At 36.9% G+C, this 20,851-nt stretch overlaps 1 protein-coding gene across 4 annotated transcripts; it reads right to left on the bottom strand.

Moving 5' to 3' along the window:
- Positions 1 to 11,279: 11,279 nt before the first annotated feature.
- On the bottom strand, positions 11,280 to 20,144 carry NPY1R (neuropeptide Y receptor Y1). Of its 4 annotated transcripts, none has more exons than XM_081269859.1 (4): positions 20,036 to 20,144; positions 19,033 to 19,108; positions 13,636 to 14,480; positions 11,280 to 13,530 (listed from the first exon to the last, which is right to left on the bottom strand). In XM_081269859.1, exons 3-4 carry the CDS (start codon positions 14,332 to 14,334, stop codon positions 13,078 to 13,080), a joined length of 1,152 nt encoding a protein of 383 aa, XP_081125985.1. In that variant the 5' UTR covers positions 14,335 to 14,480; positions 19,033 to 19,108; positions 20,036 to 20,144; the 3' UTR covers positions 11,280 to 13,077. The 4 variants fall into 4 exon arrangements, with proteins under 4 accessions (XP_081125985.1, XP_081125984.1, XP_081125983.1 ...); XM_081269858.1 differs by lacking the exon at positions 20,036 to 20,144 and adding an exon at positions 19,807 to 20,019; XM_081269857.1 differs by lacking the exon at positions 19,033 to 19,108.
- Between the last annotated feature and the right edge of the window lie 707 nt (positions 20,145 to 20,851).

Raw genomic sequence — 20,851 nt, 5'->3', positions numbered from 1 at the left:
CTATTTAATTATAAATTATATTTTCTTTCAAGACATGATTTATAAGTATTACATTGTTTAATTATATTCAGGAACATTTTTTTCTAAAGAAATACTTAAATGGGAAAGAAACAATTCTTTAAAAAATGTGCACATTTTTCCAAAATTATCTTGTGTTCTAATTTAGCACTAAATATAGACTAAATACAGTATCTTGAGATTGATTTGGAAAAAATAGACTAGTTGTATAGATGTGCTCAAGCTGAAAGCCATTTATGCAATTTTTTCATTTATGCAATTTTTAAAATTTTCATTGGGTGGTAGTGGGAAGTGTAATAATTCAGGGTTTAAGTAGATGGGCTCTGGAGTTACTCCAATGTGGGGTTAAATTCAACTGCAAATTACTAACTGAGACTTTAGGGAATGCAATGTAATGTCTTTGTGATACCACATTCTCATCTGCAAAATAATAACACTATATACTTTATGGCTTGTTGTGAGCTGCTAAATGCTCAACTGGTAGCTATTAGTATACCCTGTATGAAATAATTTTTATTACTACTCACTTAATGACAAAGGATTTCTTTTCCTAGAGCCTCTTTCCTCTATTCTTAATGAGGCTGTTTTATTTCTATTTTAATGTTGTGCATTGTTGTGTTGCATTAGTAACTTCTAATTGGATATTTTCCAATTTCAGTACTTTTAAAGGAAAGACAGAGCACAGACTTCCTACTTCATACTAACAATCATTTTTTTCTACCTCCTCTCTGAATTTGAATTTCACTTGGTTAGTTAGTTTGGCCAATTTGCTTTACTCTCTTCAAATTAGCCCATATACATTTATGAATATTTTGCTCGATTTCCAATAGAAAAATGTCCTTCATGGTCTTTAAATGTATTGTCTGTTTTGAACATGATGTGTGTTCTTTTAGGCAGCTCCTTCAAATCCCCTGCTCCTCCCATCCTGTCTCAGTTGCAACCAAACGTGCTTCCCTTCGGTCACTTTTCACCTTCTGCATATTTTTCTAAACTGTGCTTACATATGGCATAGGTTTCTCCCTTACTTTACTATGCCATGTCTCTCTATTTTTCAGGATACTGCCTTTTATAGAGTTTGCTATAGGTAGATTGTGTTATTCACACAAACCCTTACCATATCTCCCCTTTTCTGTAAATCATCCCTAGATTTATTTAAAGAGAATCACAAATATTTGCAACTACTATCTATCATAGATAGTATTTAATCTAATTTTCTCATTTTGCTAATGATGGTGCTAAGGCCTAGAGGCATTGGAATCTAACCAGGCACTGCCTGACTTTTCTTTCCAATTATAAGCATTCCTCAAGAGCAAAGATTACATTTTATGCATATCTTCATGCATCTACAAAACCTAACTATGCTCTGGAGCTGAGAAAATAATTAACAGTCTATAATATTTTGGTATAATTTTAGAGGCTACATAGGAAAACACTGTGGTTGAAATATGGTGCTATGGTAATGCTTAAAACCAGTAGCAGAAGGTGACCTGAAACCTTTTCCTGTACCATTTTTCTGTGATTGTCCCCTGCCATCTGTTAGGCCTTTGGATCAACTCAGTGGCCATAAAGAGCAGTGTTATACACAGCAAAGAGATTGTGGACTTTGGGGCTGGGAAGATCTGAATTTTAATCTACCACTTTACTAGCTTGGTTAACTCACTTAACCTTTCTCTGGGCCCCAGTGTGGACAATACCATGAGCCTGAAGTGGGAATTAGATATAAATGTTCATAACTAACTGCCACATATGTGTTTCACAATTATCAGCTATAATTAAAATTTATTAGATATAAGTATGGGCATATATTCTAGGATAGATACAACAGTTTCCAAAGTTACATTTCAAAGGGAAATAGGCAATAAAACAAATCTGATGAAACCAGAGAAAAACTACTTGATATTGATGATACATACTTTAAAAAAAATACAGAATACTAAAGCTCAAGATGAGAAAATAAAAAATACAGTTGTAGGGAAGGGATACTAAAGATGATGTTATGCCCATATAACTAGTAAAACTTGGTTTTAAAAAAAATCACAATTTTTCCTTCCTTCCTTCCATCCATCCTTCCTTCCTTCCTTCCTTCCTTCCTCCCTCCCTCCCTCCCTCCCTCCCTCCCTTCCTCCCTCCCTCCCTTCCTCCCTCCCTCTCTCCCTTCCTCTCTTTCTCCATTCCTTCCTTCCTTCCTTCTTTCCTTCAGTCATTTGGGGAAAACACAGTACTTTACTTGATTGCTTTTACTCATTTTTTTTTGCACTAGTAGTTTTGATTATATGGAATATAGACAAAAGTAAGTAAATTGTATGATGTCAATTGCTCACTGGTATAAAGATATAGAAGAAAAACCCAGGCAGTTTTTGCCTCAAGGGTCTAGATTTAAATCATATCACCTCATATTTAAATAGCATGATATAATAAAAGCATAATAAAAGAATGATATAATAAAAGCATAATAAAAGAAAAAAAAGCATCTGGCAAAAAATCCTTGAATCAGATATATATTTTATTGCAATATTCCCAAGAGGAATTTTTTTAAAATGCTTCTATTCTACCTGCCTTGGGAGTGTAAATGTACCATTTGATAGTGCTTCGAAATCTTAAGCATAGTTAGCAGGATGGCACTTTGTAAATGCGAAGTCTATTATTGACACAAATCTTAGATCTGTGACTATCTCCAGGGGATATTTAGTGCATACCTGGTATAGGCGTATGAGGCATTAATACAGTCACTTTCACTGGGAGAAGCTGAAGCATTGCACAGAATTCTCTCACTAAAGGCAAACAGTAATCAGCTGAACGATTTTGTTCTGACCAAGTTTAGAATCTTTAGAAATGAGAGGACATTGATAGGCTGGAACTGGTACAGGCTGTTGAGCCAAGCACATGCAATTAAATCCCTTTTGTATTTTATGAACTCAGTGAATTTGGAAATCTGGTTGATTTTCCTGAGCCTCCATTTTCTAACCTGTGAAATGAGGATAAAAGAGGTGACATTGCAGGCATTTTGTGAGGATCAAATGAGATGGCTTATAGAAAATGTCATTCACATCATAGGTACTCTAAGGCTAGTTCTCTCTGGCCTTCTGTACCTTTTTAATTTTCATAAGGCACTATGAAAATGAAATTAGATTTGAATTATAATTCAGAAGACTCATGTCAGTTTCCCTCCTAGAAATATGTTTTTAAATTAAATTGTTAAAAGTAACACTTTCATAATTTTATTCCAACAAAATGAGAGAAAATATTTACCAAGGATATATTTAATAAGAAACTAGAATCCAGAATATTTTAAAACAAAACAAGCAAACAAAAAGTTCTTACAACTCAAAAATTAAAAAAGAAATAATCCCAATGAAAAATGAGTAAAGGATTTGAATAAACATTTCTTCAAAGAAAATACATAAATGTCCATTAAGCATGCTCAATGATACAGTCATTAGGGAGAGGTAAATCAAAATCACAATGGACTATTACCTCACAGCCATTAGGATGAGCATAAACCAAATGACAGACATTAATGGAGAGTTGGAACCTTCATACATTGATGGTAGGAATGTAAAATGTGCAGCTGCTCCGGGGAAACCATTTGGTAGGGCATCAGAATCTAAGCATAGAGTTAGCAGGATGGCATGACAATTCCACTCCTAGTATAGGTCCAAGAGAAAGGAAAACAAACAAACAAAAATTCTGCATGAATGTTCACAGCAGCAGAATAGGCAAAGTAACCTAAGTGGAGGTAAACTAAATGTACATCAACATGTGAATGAATAAACAAAATACAGTGTGTCCAGACATAGAAATACCATTTACAAAGGAAAACAAAATATTGATCTCTATGAACCCTACAAATATGTGATCTAAATGAGACAAAGCACAGAAGTTCATATCTTCTTTTATTTATAGGAAATACCCAGAATATATAGAGACAGAGCATGGATTTTGGTTGCCTGGGAAAGAGAAAGGATCGAGAAAAATCCTTTCTCTTGGAGATGTCCCCATATACCCCTTGCCATGCCCACATGCACACTTTTCCCACCCTCATGATCTCACACTGGAGTGGCATATTTGTTACAGGGGTGAACCTTCATTGAAATATCCTTGGCACCCAAAGTCCATGGTTTACATCAGGATTCACTCTTGGTGTTATATGCTTTATGTGTTTAGAAAACGTATAATGACATGTATCTACCATTATAGGGTCATACACAGTAGTTCCACTGCCCTAAAAATCCTCTTTGCCTTGACTGTTCATTCCTCATCCTTTCTTACTCCTATAAAACACTGATTTTTTTTTTTTTTTTTTAGTGTTTAGTTTTACTTTCCCCAGAATGTTACGTAGCTATCACTGGTAGCATTTACAGATTGGCTTCTTTCACTTAGTAAAAGGCATTCGAATTTTCTCCATGTCTTTCTATGGCTTGATGGCTTATTTCTCTGTAGCACTAAATAATATACCGTTTCACCACTATAAATCCATTCATCTTCTGAAGGACACGGTGGCTGCTTCCAAGTTTTGATAATTATGAGAAAAGTTGCTGTCAGTATGCATTTTTTATAGGCGTAAGTTTTCAGCTATTTAAGTAAATACCAAGGATATGATGGTTGGGTCATCTGGTATGAATTTGTTCAGATTTGTAAGAACTTCTAAACTGTCTTTAAAAGTGACTGTAACCTTGTTTATTCTCACCAGCAATGAATGAAAGTTCTCCTTCTGCTTGATCTTCACCACCATTTTGACCATTATAATAGGTATGTAGTGGGGTTTTTTTTGTTATTTTAATTTGAAATTCCCTAATGATATGTGAATCTGAAAATTTTTCATATATTTATTTGATATTTATATAATTTCTTTGATGAGGTATCTATTCAGGACTTGCTCATATATTAGTCAAGTTTGCTGTTTTCTTGTCACTGGGTTTTAAGAGTACTTTGTATGATTAGGTAAAGTTTACAAGATATGACTTTTGAAAATATTTTCCCCAGGTTTATGACTTCTCATTCTCTTGTCTTTTTTACCAGGGAAGATTTTTATTTTAATGAAGGTCAGGTTATCAATATTTTCTTTCATTGCTCTTGCTTTTAGTATCTAAAAATCCATTACCATATCAAGGTCTCCTAGATTTTCTTCTGTTCTATCTTCAAAAAGTTTTATACTTTTGAATTTTACATTTAGGTCTGTAATTCATTTTAAGTTAATTTTTGTGAGGGACATAAGATGTGTCCTTAGAATGTTTATTGCTTGTGGGTGTTCAGTTGTTCTAGCACCATTTGTTGAAAATACTGCCTTTGCTCTATGGTATCAACTTTTCTTCCTTTGTCAAAGAGTAATAGTTGACTGTTTATGTCAGTCTATATCTGGCTGTTAACTTTTGCTTATTTTTTTAGGTGGGAGAGGGTAGCAGGGATTAAACCCAGGGGCACTGGGCTACTGAACCACATCCCCAGCCCTATTTTGTATTTTATTTAGAGACAAGAGTCTCACTGAGTTGCTTAGTACCTCAACTTTGCTGAGGCTGGCTTTGAACTCAAGATCCTCCTGCCTCAGTCTACTGAGCCGCTGGGATTACAGGTATGCCCCACTGCATCCGGCTGATCTGCCTATTCTTTGCCCAGTATCTCATCTTGGTTACTTGAGATTTAGAGTAAATCTTGAATTAGGGTGGTGTCAGCCTTCTGACTTTATTCTTCTCCTGTAATAATGTTTTGTCTATTCTGAGGCTTTTGCCTCAACATATGGACTTCAAAGTTAGTTTTTTGACATTCACAAAATAACTTACAGTGATTTTGTTTGGAATTATATCAAATATATAGACCAAATTGGGAAAAACTGACACTTTAAAAATATTGAGTCTGCTTATCCATAAACTTGTATATTATAGTATAGCTATGTTATAGCTATATGGTATCTATCTACATATATATATATATATATATATATATGACTTATATATATATGTAGATATATATATACATATTTAGAACTATTTTAGTACAGATAGTAGTTTGCAATATACATTAATCTAAGCTCATCTTCATTAGCATTCTACTGTGTCACAGCTAGTTTATGTGTAATAATAAAATAATACTAATTCCTGCCTCTCCTCACTATATGGTTGCTGTCATTCATTTCACTTTTGTATGAGCATACATGAGCACGTGTGTGTGTGTACGTGTGTGTGTGTGTGTGTAGATAGATAATTACAGTTTTGTATTGCTTAACAACAGGAATGTATTCTGAGAACTAGTCATTAGACTATTTTGTTGTGTAAACATCATAGAGTACTTACATAAACATGAGTTGTGTGAAGTTGCTGCTTGAATAATAGCACTTTGTTTAATAGTAAACAGCTTTTTTTTGTGAATTAGAGTACACTGTAAAATAATGATAAAAAACATGGTATTAAGTATATAAATCAGTAACATGGTTACATTACATTACATGGTTACATTTGTTACTACTGTCAAGCAAATACTATATATAATTCTATGTGCTGTACTTTTATAGGGCTGGCAATACAGTAGGTTTTTTTACACCATAATTATGACAAACATAGGAGGAATGGATTATACCATGACTGTACAATGGCTACAACATCACTGGAACTAGGAATGGATCACTTCCATTATAATCTTGTGGTACACCAATGTGAATATGACCAAAACCTTATGCAGCACATGACCATATGCATAACTGAATAGATTGCTGCTATTAATACTTTGAACAAATAGTTATCAGGCCAATAAAGAACAAGAAAAATAAAAGTTTTAGTTTTACCTTTACTTTTTTCTTCTTTGAAGCTCTTCCTTTCTTCATAAAGATCTGAGTTTCTGATTTATATTACTTTCCTTTTCTCTAAAAAATATCTTTTAGCATTTCTTACAAAGCAAGTCTACTGGCAAAAAATGCCCTGTCTCAAAAAGTGTTTATTTCTACTTCACTTTTGCAAGATAATATTTGAAGGTGCAGAATTCTAGTTATTTTCTTTTTCTTCCAACATTTAAATTTCCTTCACTCCCTTTCTTGCTTTTATGGTTTCTGAGAATATGTCAAATATAATTTGTACCTTTGTTCTTCTATAGGTATGGTATTTTTTTCTGCTGGCTTCTTTGGGGACTTTTTTCTTTGATTTTTGTTAGTTTTGAAATTATATGCATAGGTATAGCTCTTTAAAAAAATAAAACATTTATCCTGCTTGGAGTTCTTTGAGTTTCCTGACTCTATGGTTTGGCACTCACATGGATTAACAGTTTTATTTCTTATTTTCTTTCCTCTCCTTTGACTTTCCATTCTGCCTATGTCATGTCTTTTGTAATTGTCCTATAGTTCTTGTACATTCTGTATTGTTTTTTTTTTTAATCCTTTGTTCTCTTTACTTTTCTATTTTGGATGTTTCTATTGACATATCAGCAGCTCAGAGATTCTTTCCTTAGCTATGTCCATTCTACTAATGAGATCCTCAAAGGCCTTCATTTCTGACAGTGTTTATTCTCAAGAGTTTCTTTCAATTCTTTCTTAGAATTTCCATCTCCCTCTATTTGCATTTCCCATCTGTTCTAACACACTGCTTCCTTTATCAATTAGAATGCTTCGAATGTTAATCATAGTTGTTTCAAATTCCCTGATAATCCCAACATTCCTGTCTGGTTTTGAAGGTTTCTGTTTTTTTCAAATTGTGCTTTTTGCCTTCTGGTATGACTTACAAATTTTTCTTGATAGCTGCACATGATGTAACAGTAAAGGAATTGCTATAAACGGGCCTTTAGCAATGTGGTGATATGATGTGGAGATGGGGAAACATCCTTTAGCTCTAGATTTTGATCTCCAACTGTTAGTGAGCCTCTAAACAGTTCTCTTCCAAAGTGCTTCTCAGTCTTTTCTCCTCACTCAGGTGGGGTAGGATGTTTGGAGGAGGTCAGAGTTGAATATTTCCCTTCTCCCAGGTTGCTTAATACCTAACGGTTTATACTCTGATACAATACTTTCTCTTTTGGACTGACCTTGTTAAAAAGAATGCTCTGGCCTATTTAAAAATGGCTCCTTTTCTCCCTCACTGCCAGAAGCACAATTGGATTGCTTTTCCTTAGTACTGCGAAAACTCAGTTGAGTTCCCAAAGATAAAACTCAAGAGTGTGGGAGCCTGACTATGTCCTGGTGGCCCTGGAGTTTTTAGCTCTCAGACTTGTCCCAGGTTTCTGCACAGGGGTTGCTGCCCTAGTGTCTTGTAATTCTCAGTATTGGCATCTCCACCATTTAGAGGCAGCAGTTTTCCCTGTGACCACTCTCAAAAATCTGTGCCCTCCCTCAAAAATCTAAGAAGAGGTACTGATTTTTTCAGTTTGTTTACCTTTTTTACTTATTAGAAACAGAGTGGCAACTTCGAAGCTCCTTATCTGCCAGATTGGAAACTGAAAGTTGGGGTTTCTTTTTGGAGTGATGAAAATCCTCTGGAATTAGATAGGAACGATGGTGGGACAATTTCACAAATACACAGAAAAAGCGACTGAATTGTATACTTTTCTAAAAAGTAAATTTTATGGTATATCAAGTCTATCTCACCAATAAATTATGGAAAAAATTGGCCAGAAATTTGAATGACCCTCAAAATTTTTCATTACCGATGATAAGGCAAATAGAAGCTTAGGCAGTGCTATTTTTGAAAAAAGCAGTACTAACATGTGGCTGCTGTTTTGTTTTTCAAAGCCTATGTTGCAGTCCATCATGCAATGCTGCTGGGTCAGGGCAGTTGTGATCCCATCAGATACGTGGCTTCAGTCTGCTTTTCTGCTTAAATGAAATACTGTTCACCTTTAGTCAACAATTTTGACTGCTAACTCTTTTTGTTCTTTCCTAGACAGGATTCAAGATGTAGAAGTCAGGTAGGCAGCAAGCCTTGTTATGAAACTATTCACAGATGACAGCTCCCTACCTATGGGCTTGAATAGGAGACCATGCAGCCTCCAAAGAAGCAGCTTAATAAAACTAAATGTGTTCAGAGCCCCAGTCACTTATTAGAGAAATGTTCCCCAAAGATGACTCAGGCCTTGGCTAGGAAACTAAAAAGATTACAGATTCCTCTGCAAGGAGGGCAGAGGAAATAAGAACAACAGGAAAGAAGGAACAGATTTACAGTAATAATCCTTGGGTGAAACAGTGGTGTCTCTCAATCTATAACTGTGCCTAAATCACCATGAAAGGAATATATGTTAGGCTTCAATTTTTTAAAATCTTTCTGAGATTATTAGGGATTGGAGAAGACATGGACTGAAAATGGGATCATGAGTGAATCCACTTGTATAAGAGAAGATAGGCAGAGGTTGGAGGATTAGGGCAGAGGCTGGCCGTGGGGAAGGTTTTCAGTGTGTGCTGATTAAAGGCTGCATATGAAGATTCAGAAACCAAACTGCCTGGATCTGAATCTTGCCTCTGTGATTTACTAGTCGGGTGATATTGGGGCAAGTTATATAATCTCTCAGACCTCAGCTTCCTTATCTATGAAATGAGGGAAAAAGAAATATTTTATAGGGTAGTTTTCTTAAGAAAGAAATGAATAACGATGAAAATAAAGCCACTGAAGAATTATATGCTGGGTGCAATGGCACACACCTGTAATCCCAGCAGCTTGGAAGGCTGAGGCAGGAGGATCTCAAGCTCAAAGACAGCCTCAGCAAAATTGAGGTGCTAAGCAACTCAGTGTGACCTTGACTCTAAATAAAATATAAAATAGGGCTAGGGATGTGGCTCAGTGGTTGAATATCCCTGAGTTCAATCCCTGGTACTGCCCACCCACAAAAAGAATTATACAATACACACACATACACACACGTCCATACCATGTGTAGCATGTGTTCACTTCTTGACACACACATAAATTAATAAAGGAATCATCAGGTGAATTAAATCTGGGAGACAGATTTTTCTTGGTAAATTATGCTGTTACTAGCTCAAGTACTTAAGTCCAACATGTTGTTTTATAGATCACAGGAATAAAGAAAGAAAATATGGAGACTGGCAATAATTTAAACCTCATTAAGAAACTACCATAATTCCAGAAGAATCCTTGATTACTGAGGAAAGAAATCCTGTGACAAAAAACCTAGTAGTGCCCGGAACCTTACTGAATTTCAGTGTTGGCACAAGGCCAATCTTATCTCTAGAAGCTCAGCTTAAGCCTGCCTCTCTCTGCCACTTTTACTGGGTGTGGTGTGAATAAGTATTCTCATTGTCACAGTATCTAATTTATTTGGCTGCCAAATTTTGAAATTACAATATAATATATAGTTTTATTTCCGTGGAAACTTTGTGAAATACGAAAAGGACCATCCAGTTAACAAAAAAGAAATTAAATTAATATGAATGTTCAACAATTGTCTAATTCGGAAGTGGATTATGGATGCATGAAATCATCTTGGCCATTTTCTTTCAACTGTTCTACTTCATTCCATTCTTTTCTGCAGTTTTCTGCCTTGGGGTATTGTGATATTCGTGTCATGTGACTTGTGAAGAGATGGAGAAATATTTTTTAAAACTATATCATAAGTATTTGTTACAGTTTAATCACACTGAACAAATCTGGATTTCATTCTTACTCCATTTATTTCTTAGCTCAGATCAATATTTCAACTTGAACTTTGGTTTCCTCTTTTGTAAAATGGCAGTAATAATTTTGTAAAATGGCCGTAGTAATTTCCACCCAATAAGCTATAATTATGGTCTTCTACTAAACTAAAAACTCGATTTGTTCTTGGATGTAAGACAAACCAATGATTCCAAAGTTTGTATTTCTTTTTATCTTTATTTTATTTGTATGTGGTGCTGAGGATCAAACCCAGTGCCGCACACTGGCTAGGTGAGCACTCTACCTCTGAGCCACAACCCTAGCCTGTGAAGTTTGTATTTAATGTGATTATTTATTCCTTCTTACACTGGTGCTGACCCTAGACTTAACTACTTGCTCATTGTCATCTTTGGATAAAATAGAATTTACTGTTCATTATTTATGTATAGTTGAGGAATCAGCAGCTTACACAATTGAGTGGGAATCCTTAAAATGGCCATCTCAGCAAATGTGCTGACAAAGAAGCACCTACATGTGGAGACTGTTCCCAAGTAGCAATTTGTTTCTATGGCACCTAAGTAGAGAAAGTCAGAATTGGTCCCTGAAAGCAGAAAAATATCAAGTAGTTAAGAATCCCACATTTAGGTAAGAAAAGATGATGATATTTTCCAACAAACAGTTAAAGTTGGTTACAATTGTTTTTTTTCTTTATTCATGTAACTAAAGGACATTCTTAGGCTATGATTTAATTTCATATTAACATTCAATGGAAAAAGTTAGATATTTGACTTACAAGGCTAATGACATGTTTCCAAGATCTACAATGTCACTTTTGCTTCAATGAGGAATGAAAATAATACAGTAGAAGAAAAAACACTTTCTTGGTAAAGAGGAATTTAGGAACAAGTAGTCAAGCAAACTTTGGGATGAGAATTCAATATGATCATAAATGGGAGGGAAGGAAGAAAATTTGGTCTTTCATTCATTCAATTTAGAATTACTTTTCTAAGTACTTGGTCCTGTGCCATATGCACTGGGGATAGTCACATTAGATAATCCTTGCCTTCGAGAAACTTTCAATCCAGCAAGGCAGGGTGACTCGGCCAAAAGTGGTTCTACCAGAGTAGAAAATGTCTCATTTATCAAGCTGAAACTGGGGCCGTGGGGACACTATGAGAGTCATGGCACGAGAAAAAAAAACGAAGCTGAAGACAGAAACAGTAGATCCCGCCGAGCCCCCAGGAAAAGCAAAAACAATTTTAATAGAGAAAGTGTTTGCCCTTCTTTTAAATAAAATACATTTAATACTTTGTATAATACATTGAAAATATGACTTGTTCTTCAAAATGTCTTTTCTACAAATGATTCTGAGGCTCAACTGTGATCACAAGATACATGAAATTAAATATATCAAGGTGACACAACTACTCAGTCAGTACTCTATGTAGTGCATGATTCATAAACTCCACAAGTCACACAGTTTATACAAGTTAACATGGGCTATAAGAAGTGGTTAAGTATTCATCCCTGCTAGCTACAATTAATATCCTTTTAACATTGTCCCTTGGTGTCCTCTGCTTTGAAAGACATACAGTGAAATTTAAAAGTGAGCGACTATTATAGGCACTGCTGTGAAGAAAATACATTGTAAGCTGGAAAAGCCTTTTGAATTATATGTTTATGCCAAAAATCTTGACAAACACTGAGCAGTCTGTAAGGAATGTAAAAACTCTTCACTCTCAATTCAAATGAATATAATTTACTTATTTGTAGCAATATTAAATATTAATATTAATTATTAAACTAATTATCCTGAAATGCTTTGGTTGTCAGGTTCCAAAATAGTTTTGAAATTAGGAAACTATTTTCCCACTGATTCTTGTGGGTGGTCCAAAACCCTATGATATTCACAGCTGAAAAGCATTTTGTGTATTCTCATCTTAATTTAAGTGATACTTCATTAGGAAGTAACTTCTCTTTAAAAAAAAAGATTAAAAAAAGCAGATCACTCCTGATTAATTTCACCTCTTTTTTGGTTCAACATCCTGAATGTAGATTTTTTTGCATGCTGTCACCTCTGTTTCAGACTAAAATGACACCTATCATTAAAGAAGGGTGGCTCAATCTACTGACACTCAGAATGGCCCAATGTAATGAAGGTATCAGTCACTAGGGCTTCTGAAATTGATTCATAGTTATACTTCAGAGAAATTTCATTCCAATGAATATAGTCTTAAAAGTTGTTAAATGCATAATTCCACAAAAAGCACTTGAAGAAAGACTGGTGAATATGATTACCAGGAGATGCCAAAACCCATACATTTTGTTCCAAATGTAATCATGACAACCATAACAAAAGCAGTAAAATGCAAGACAGGGAAATCTCAGTCTTTCTTAAATGACTTTAGTCCTGTTCCATGGAGAACAGGTAATGAAAGTATACATGTCTGGCTACACTTGCTTTTAAGCAGATGTATTCTGGGACCATACACTCCAAGGAGTTTCAGATTTTTTCATTATCATCATTATTGATTTTTTTAAATGCGACTGGGCTTCCTTGTTTCAAAGAAGTCTTAGAAACATCCGTGTGCATGGTGGACATGGCTATTGTCTCATAGTCATCATCTCGAGACCGGAAATCACAAAAGTTAAAGAAGAACTGCAAGTCTCTCTGGAAGTTTTTGTTCAGGAATCCATAAAATACAGGGTTGACGCAGGTGGATATCATTGCCGTGAGATGGCAGAGCAGGAATAACAGATTGTGGTTGCACGTAGCAATGATCTGATGATTCCAATCAAACACAGTGTTAAAGATGGTGAGAGGCAGCCAGCAGACTGCAAACGCTACCACGATGGACAGCAGCATGATGTTGATTCTTTTGGTTTCACTTGACCTGTATTTATTGTCTCTCATCTTGTCCATCATGTTATTTCTCCTTTTTAAGCGAATGTATATCTGTAAAGGAACAAAGAATGAGTTCAACAGAACCACTTGTTGAATGAGGAATTTCTTTGCCAAGAAGTAAAAAAGGGATATGATAGGGAGGAAAGATTTTCTTACCTTGAAGTAGCATATAAATATAAAGCAGAGTGGGCCAAAGTACTGCAGCACCAAGAGGAGAGTAGTGTAAGACAACCTATGAGAGTCCGAGGGAAATTTATCAAAGCACACATACTTGTCTTTGAATGCATCAAGCGTTAGATTTTGGAATGGCTCATCGGTCAAGACTTGATAGATCAGGAAGGGCAGAGAAGAAGCCACAGCAAGGACCCAAATGACAGCAATACCTATGTAAGCATGTCTATTACTTGGTCTCCACCCTCGTGGGTTGATTATCAGCTGATGGCGTTCCACAGCAATGAGAACCAGAGAGAAAATGGACACGGTGATGGAAACACATTGCACAAAAGGATTCAGCTTGCACATTGTCTCACCAAAGACCCAGTGGTCCATCAGCGTGTACACAAACGTGAACGGGAGACACATGATGGCGACGAGCAAGTCTGAGAAGGAAAGATTCACAATCAGGATGTTGGTGACATTCCTCATCTCTTTCTGCTTCAAGATGATTATGATCAAAGCCAGGTTTCCAGAGACCCCAAGAATGATCACAGCTCCATAAGCAAGAGCTAGGGTAAATATCACAGCCAAGGGCAGGTGACAATCATCATTTTCAAAAGCCAAAAATGGGGAACTCTCCTCTGACAAATTATAGTGCACTGAATGATTTTCAACCTGAGAAAGTAATGTTGAATTCATTTTGATTGGTTTTGTTTTTACAGATTTCACAAGAGAACAGTATGTTTCTTCAAAGCAGGTCAACTGTACAGCTTATTCTTATGCTCCATATTGGAATCCATTTACCACAATTATTCTGAATTCTTCATTCCCTTGAAATGAACAATCTGTAAAGAGAAAATGATCAATTGCATTACAAATTTTATTGAGGGTAGTCAAAATATAATTCTGATGCATAGTACTCTTTAATGTGAAGACACTGAAATAAGTAAACAAAATGTAATTTTGTAAATATATTTTTAAAATAGCGGAGGCCAAGCAGACATTTTGAATTTTTAAAAACCTGGAAATATTTTTAATTGGTTCTGCTTATGCATTGAGTGTCAGTGGTCTACATGTTAGTAAGGTGTACATAAACTTCATGCCTCCAAAAATTTTATACAAATACTATCAGCATACCCCTAAACATAGTGAGAATGCAAATGTGTAACAACTTAATGCACAGATTAAAACAGAAAATATGGAACAAGCAAAGCAAAAGAACAACAAAAATACATAGTTTTTTCCTCCTACTATAGAAATAAATAGATTAGTATAGAGGTCTAAAGTAGCAATAACCCAACATATACTGGGGTGCTTCTTATAGCAGAAATTATTTAGCATAAGTATACTCAAAATGAGATCATTTTTTTGTTCCAATTAGTTATACATTACAGCAGAATGAATTTTGACTCATTGTATACAATGGAGCTCAATTTTTCATATCAGACAGCACATTTGTGAAACTTTAGCATATGAGGTACTGTTGAAAGACCAGATCACGCTTAATGCAGAAAAATAATGGTAAAAATGCCATCTCATATTTTAATTGTGGTCTATAGAAAATAGGGAACCACTTTGAGAATGTTATGTCTACTATACAACTTAGAGGTAGGACTAAGGGATGCATGCTAAATTTTTTATAAGATCACATCATTACAAAAAACAAAACTTCAATCAAATGAAATATACCATCTGCAAAGCAGCAGGTACTCCATGCATAAAAGTTTATAAGCACTACATGAAAGGGCACTTTGAGAAGTTCTTGTATTGCACAGGAGACTCTAAGCCTCTATAATGGTTATTAATATACCAGAAGCTTTCAAAGAATTTCTAAGGTTTTATCCATGTAAATATCCCCCCTTTCCTACAAGACTTATGTGTCTCCAGAGCAAGGGTCTAGATGTTAGTTATAATATCAACTGTAATCACACTCTTCCTCTTGAGAATTCAAAAGGTAGAGAGAATGACTGGTAAAAATGTCAGTTAGAATGTGACAACAAATCTTGAAGAGGCAGCCAATTATTTGTGATATATACATTCTTCTCTTCTTACCAAGACAAATCACAGACAATAGTCTTGTATAGAGGTTCAAATCTAATTTTTTAAAAAATATCTGATTTCTCCTAGATTACTAAGTAAGTTTCTAAGATGAGATTTCTTAAGTTAACTAACAGATCTTCATGCCTGTGTTGAGAAACTGAATTGCATTTCTTTCTTACATAAGAACAACAAAGAATATTGCATAAATTTACTTCCATTGAAACAAAAATAAGAATGTATTAAAAATGTATTTGCCTTTTATATGATGCCTTTAGTAAACCTTTCCTTCAGTGCTTTTGTTTTTTAGAATATGGGGTGGTTTTCTATTATGAAACTGCAATTTGGCCTTATAAAACTCAAGAAGGTAAAAATAAAGGTTGTTATCACTAAGTAAAAAGAAAGCATTAAGGCATGGTAATGGAATGATTTTGCATGTGGACATCATGACAAACACTGCTCTCTCTTCCTCTATGCACAACCTATTACTTAAGGGGTAATTACACTTGTTCTCTTAAGAATTGCAAAAGCAGTGAGCATGACCACTTAATGTCATTTGGAATGAGAGAACAAGCCTGGAAGAAGCAGGTAATATTTTTTTAAAAAAATATTTATTTTTTAGTTGTAGTTGGACACAATACCTTTATTTTATTTTGTTTTATTTTTTTTTATGTGATGCTGAGGATTGAACCCAGGGCCTCGAACATGCTAGGTGAGTGCTCTACCGCTGAGCCACAACCCCAGCCCTGAAGCAGGTAATAATTTTAGTTTTGAAATCTCGTATTTCTTAGAGATTTCAAGAAAGTTTAGCATCATATTTTGTATTCAGGTTACTATAGAGATCTTTAACATTGCTTATCAGTTATGAATTTTCATTATTTAAAGTAACACTTGCACAGTAGCTAAGTGTGTCCTCATTATCTATGGTTTCTCAAGGCTCCCTGTTGCCAAATTCCACCATGAATGAGGATCCTGGTATAAGAGTCACGAGGCATGGACTATTGAGTGTATTCCTCAGCCTGGCATTAAAGACCTCTATGTTAAGCCTTCCTTCCACTCTTTGCTCTAATAACCCCAATGTGAATGCCCTTCTGGGCAGGCCAAATGATTCACAGTTCTCAAATATAACTTTTGTCTTCACATATAGCTTTTCCATTCCTCTTCCTGAGGGTTGTCTCCCATCACCAATCCAAATTCTACCCACTCTTCAAAGCACCTTTAGTCCCTTGAAGCCTTAATTGGTGCCCATCCATTTCAATATAACATCTGTGAGGGTTGACATTGTGAATATTTCATAGTACCTTGAAATATTAGATTTAGAATAAAAATATGTTGACTGATAGATGTAGAGATGGAATAGTAGGTTTTTGTATAAATTAATCTTACAGCAATGGTTCAATCTATCATCATCCTTTTGCATCCAAAATGAATGTTAGTTACAATAATCATTCTGTTAGGTCAAGTACAAAGTAGAGAATGTTACACTTTGTATAAAAAAGGAATTGTTTATGAAAGAATTTTCATTTTTCCAATGAATAATTATGTAATACTTATTTTGTCAGATATGGATTTAGTAGAGAGAACAGTGATCCTTTCATTGCACTTCAAATCTGATGGACAGTAAAAGACATAAATTAATAAAAGGTATAGTATGCTAGATGATAATAAGTTCTATGGAGAAAAATAGATCAGGGAAGGGAAACTGGGATTGTCAGGAATTACAATTTATTACTGGGTGGTAGAAAAAGGCCTCTAACTGCCTAAGAAAACGGCCTGTAAATTAAGACCTAAGAAAGGTGAGTAAGGAAGCCATGTAGATATCACAGGGACATTTAAAAAGGGAAAGAAAAGATGTAGAGAATTTGTTAGGGGCTAATTTAATAATCTAGACAGGAGTTTATGGGGGTATAGGTGAAGGTGTTTGAAATGGATAGGAAAAAAAAAGAAATTTTATACCAGCTGACTTACTTTGACAATTATGGGAATTTGTGCAAACACTTATTAAATTATTTCAATCTATGGGCTACAAAGAGACTTCTTACAGAAGAGTTTAGGTAAATATATTAAAACTCTACTCAGATACCTTTGAAATTATATTTGATATACATGTCCTATAGAAAATAGAGGTTTTCCTATTCAGTAGAAGGTAATTTAGCTATACAGAAAATGAAAACTTTTTAAAAAGTGTTTCTAAGCTTCTTCTGCTAAGTGTAGGGTTGTTAGCCATTCCACTTGGGTAAATGAGTTTGCATTGGATAAAATGCATACTTTGTTTACCTTCATATAATTACCAGAAAAATAATTTTTAGAAGATAACAGTCTTAAAAGAAAGTTAACATGCCTTATCTTTGCAAAAGTAAACAATACATTTCTATTCGAATATATATTTATAAAATAAGCTACACAACTACAGACATTGCAAAGCTTAGCGAGACTGTTAAATTTAGCTGTCTGTGTACCTTTAGAAACCAAATAGAGACCTACAAACATCACCATTTGGCAAATTAGGCCCCTTACTGAGGGAAATTCCCTTATTCTTCTTTTCAAGTAAAACCCTGGCCTCTCACTGCCTGCTATTGGCAGTGTTATTCCCATCTGAAAATACAGCTGTCTGGGCATAACCTGCTGCAAATGTCTTTCAAATACCCGGATTGTCTGTTCACCACAACTGTTTTGGAAAAGAAATGTCAGTTGTGTTACACACAGCCCCTGAAAGTTACTGCTAGCTTATCTAAACGAATTACATAATTCTCCTGCCTTCCCTGAGTGAGGAGAGAGCTTGTTCAACAGACAGCTGCCTTAAGACACTAAGAAAGACTAATAATAAGATAGTAGCCAGGAAAAGTGCTCAGTCTTTAGCCACGGGCTGGGAACTGGGACCCAGAGCTGTCTATTCTCTCTTGTTTCACCAGAGAACCTGCTCAGGGTCTTGGGAAATGAGGGCTACTGTTCTCAGGTCCAGCGCAGAGAGGAGAACTCTACACTAGCTCCTGGCTTTGTGTGTCAACCCGGAGCTAAGCTTTCTCAGAGGATCCAGGTGGGCTTGGCAAAGGAACGTAGAAACCTACTCGCTTCTCTAGGTTTTTCTGTGCTCTAGGAGTTACCAAAGAATGAAATGGTATATGTCAAAATTTCTGTGGCAGGCTTAACCGCCCACCCTTCTCATATTGTGTAACTAGGCGAATTGCCTGGATCTTCCCCCCTATTCCTGACCCACTACACACACACACACACACACACACACACACACACACACACACACCATGGCCAAATCCTAAGTCACTTCTCTCCTTAGCCCAATATCCGTCCTTAAAACATTCTCATCTCTGCATTCCATCTGGGGACCAACAGGACACTTACTAAGCCACCTCCACGTAGGTCCATCCTCAATCTTCTATCCCAGCATGTTCGCACATTACTGGTCTAGAAGAAGAAGCTAAAGAAAGAGTTCCACGATTAAAACTCTGAAATATTAGGACAGGGTTCAGGGTGTCTACCAGAGAGCAGCTACAGACTGAAGGGCCAACTACGGGGGATCCAGGTTCTACTCCAGACCAGACAAGTGGGGCAGGAGCTGGGATCCGCGCCCCAGGGGCCGGCAGGGGCCAACGCGACAAGTGCTGCGGGACTGGCGCGAAGGCCCACTCCTCGCGGGGCCCACGGGTTCAACGCACCCCAGCCCCTCTCCAAGGGAACGGCACAGCCGCCCCCTGCGGTGGATCAAGCCAGCTCCGGGGAAAGGCGAAAGCTGCAATAGGTGCGGGGAGACCCCGCAGGGCTCCTTCCCGCTCCCTCCCTCGGCTTTAAGAGAGCCTGAGGAGAGGAAAACTTGGATCCCCGTCCCGAAACCCGGCAGCAGGGCGCGGGGAAGCGCGAACTCGGGATAAGGTGCCCGCTCCTTGGCCAGCGTCGGCCCCCAGCCCTGCGGCACGGGTCCGGGAGCGGTCCGGTAATCTGGGGCATCCAGCCACCTGCCCGCGCTGGACACCAAAGCAAGAGGCTGACTCCGCGCCGCACCTCGGTGCGCACAACCAGTTTGCAGCCCTCGCATCCTTTCCCTTCCTCTCTCATCCGTCGCCCCGTCAGTGAGAGATTTCTCAAAAGTCCTTTAAAAAGCGTAAACTTGAAACTTACCCTCTTTCGAATTCGTCTTTTCCGCCCCTGTTTATTAAAGCGAGAAGGGAGTCATGGAAAGGAGCAGAGAGGGGAGGAAAGATCCTCTGGTATTTCTCCTGCTCAAATCCTAAAGATTGGTGAAGATAGGAAGGGACGCCCCCTTAAAGCCGAACTCCACCTCATCCCGATCACGTGACGGCGCCCCGCGGGGAGCGCCGGAGGCTCCCCCACGCCCCCAACACCTCACCTTGGATATACACCTCGAAGGTACGTTGCCTAGGAATTCAGGAGAGAAAGACAATCAGCCTAAACGCACGCTGTCAGACACACGCACCGTGCCACCGTGCCACCGTGCCGGGGGAAGTGAGCCCTCATCCCCACACAGTCCTTGACTCCGAGTTGGCAAGGCAATTTTACAAGGCTTTAAAAAAGTCAGTGCCACCGTGATTTCTTTTGTTTGCAGGTCAGTGCCATCTTGTGGCCGAAGTCGTACTTGGTCTGAAAGCTCGAGCGTAAGCAGGGCTCTAGAATGAAAGGGCAGGTTCTTTACGGGAAGAGGAAACGTGTAATTTGCTGCAACGACGCCACTAATATGTTTTTTACTTTGTTTTCTGACGCTCGAATATTCCTCATGCTGGTACACAGAATTTATTTTCTTAAGTTGATACTTGAACAAAAAGAAGACCTTTAAAAGGCCAAACGAGCAAATCTTGGATGACAGTCTGGCTTGTTCACCCTCCTTCCTTTCTACTGAGAAAATAATACATTGACTTATATTTGTTCCCATCGCCTAGCTGCTTTTTATAGTTTTGGGGCGCGGGCACGATGAAGTGAGCATTTCCCTTGTGGTCGCAAAAAGCCAGTGCAATTTCTTTGGTGCTTAATCCACCACAGTAAGGAACGTTATGAAGAAAAGAAGGTACAGAGAGGACTTCAATGGTGCAAGGTGGTGCTGATGATTCAGGCTAACTACTCACACTGAGATGTTTTACATGTGTCTATTCCAGTTTTAAAGTCAAGATTGTATAATAAACACGCGCACACACACACACACACGTGATTT

This window comes from Spermophilus citellus (assembly GCF_964194105.1).
Source record: "Spermophilus citellus genome assembly, chromosome: 16".
Taxonomy (NCBI): Eukaryota; Metazoa; Chordata; class Mammalia; order Rodentia; family Sciuridae; genus Spermophilus; species Spermophilus citellus.
The sequence above is the reverse complement of the archived record's forward strand: the minus strand, read 5'-3'. Positions and strand labels throughout refer to the sequence as shown.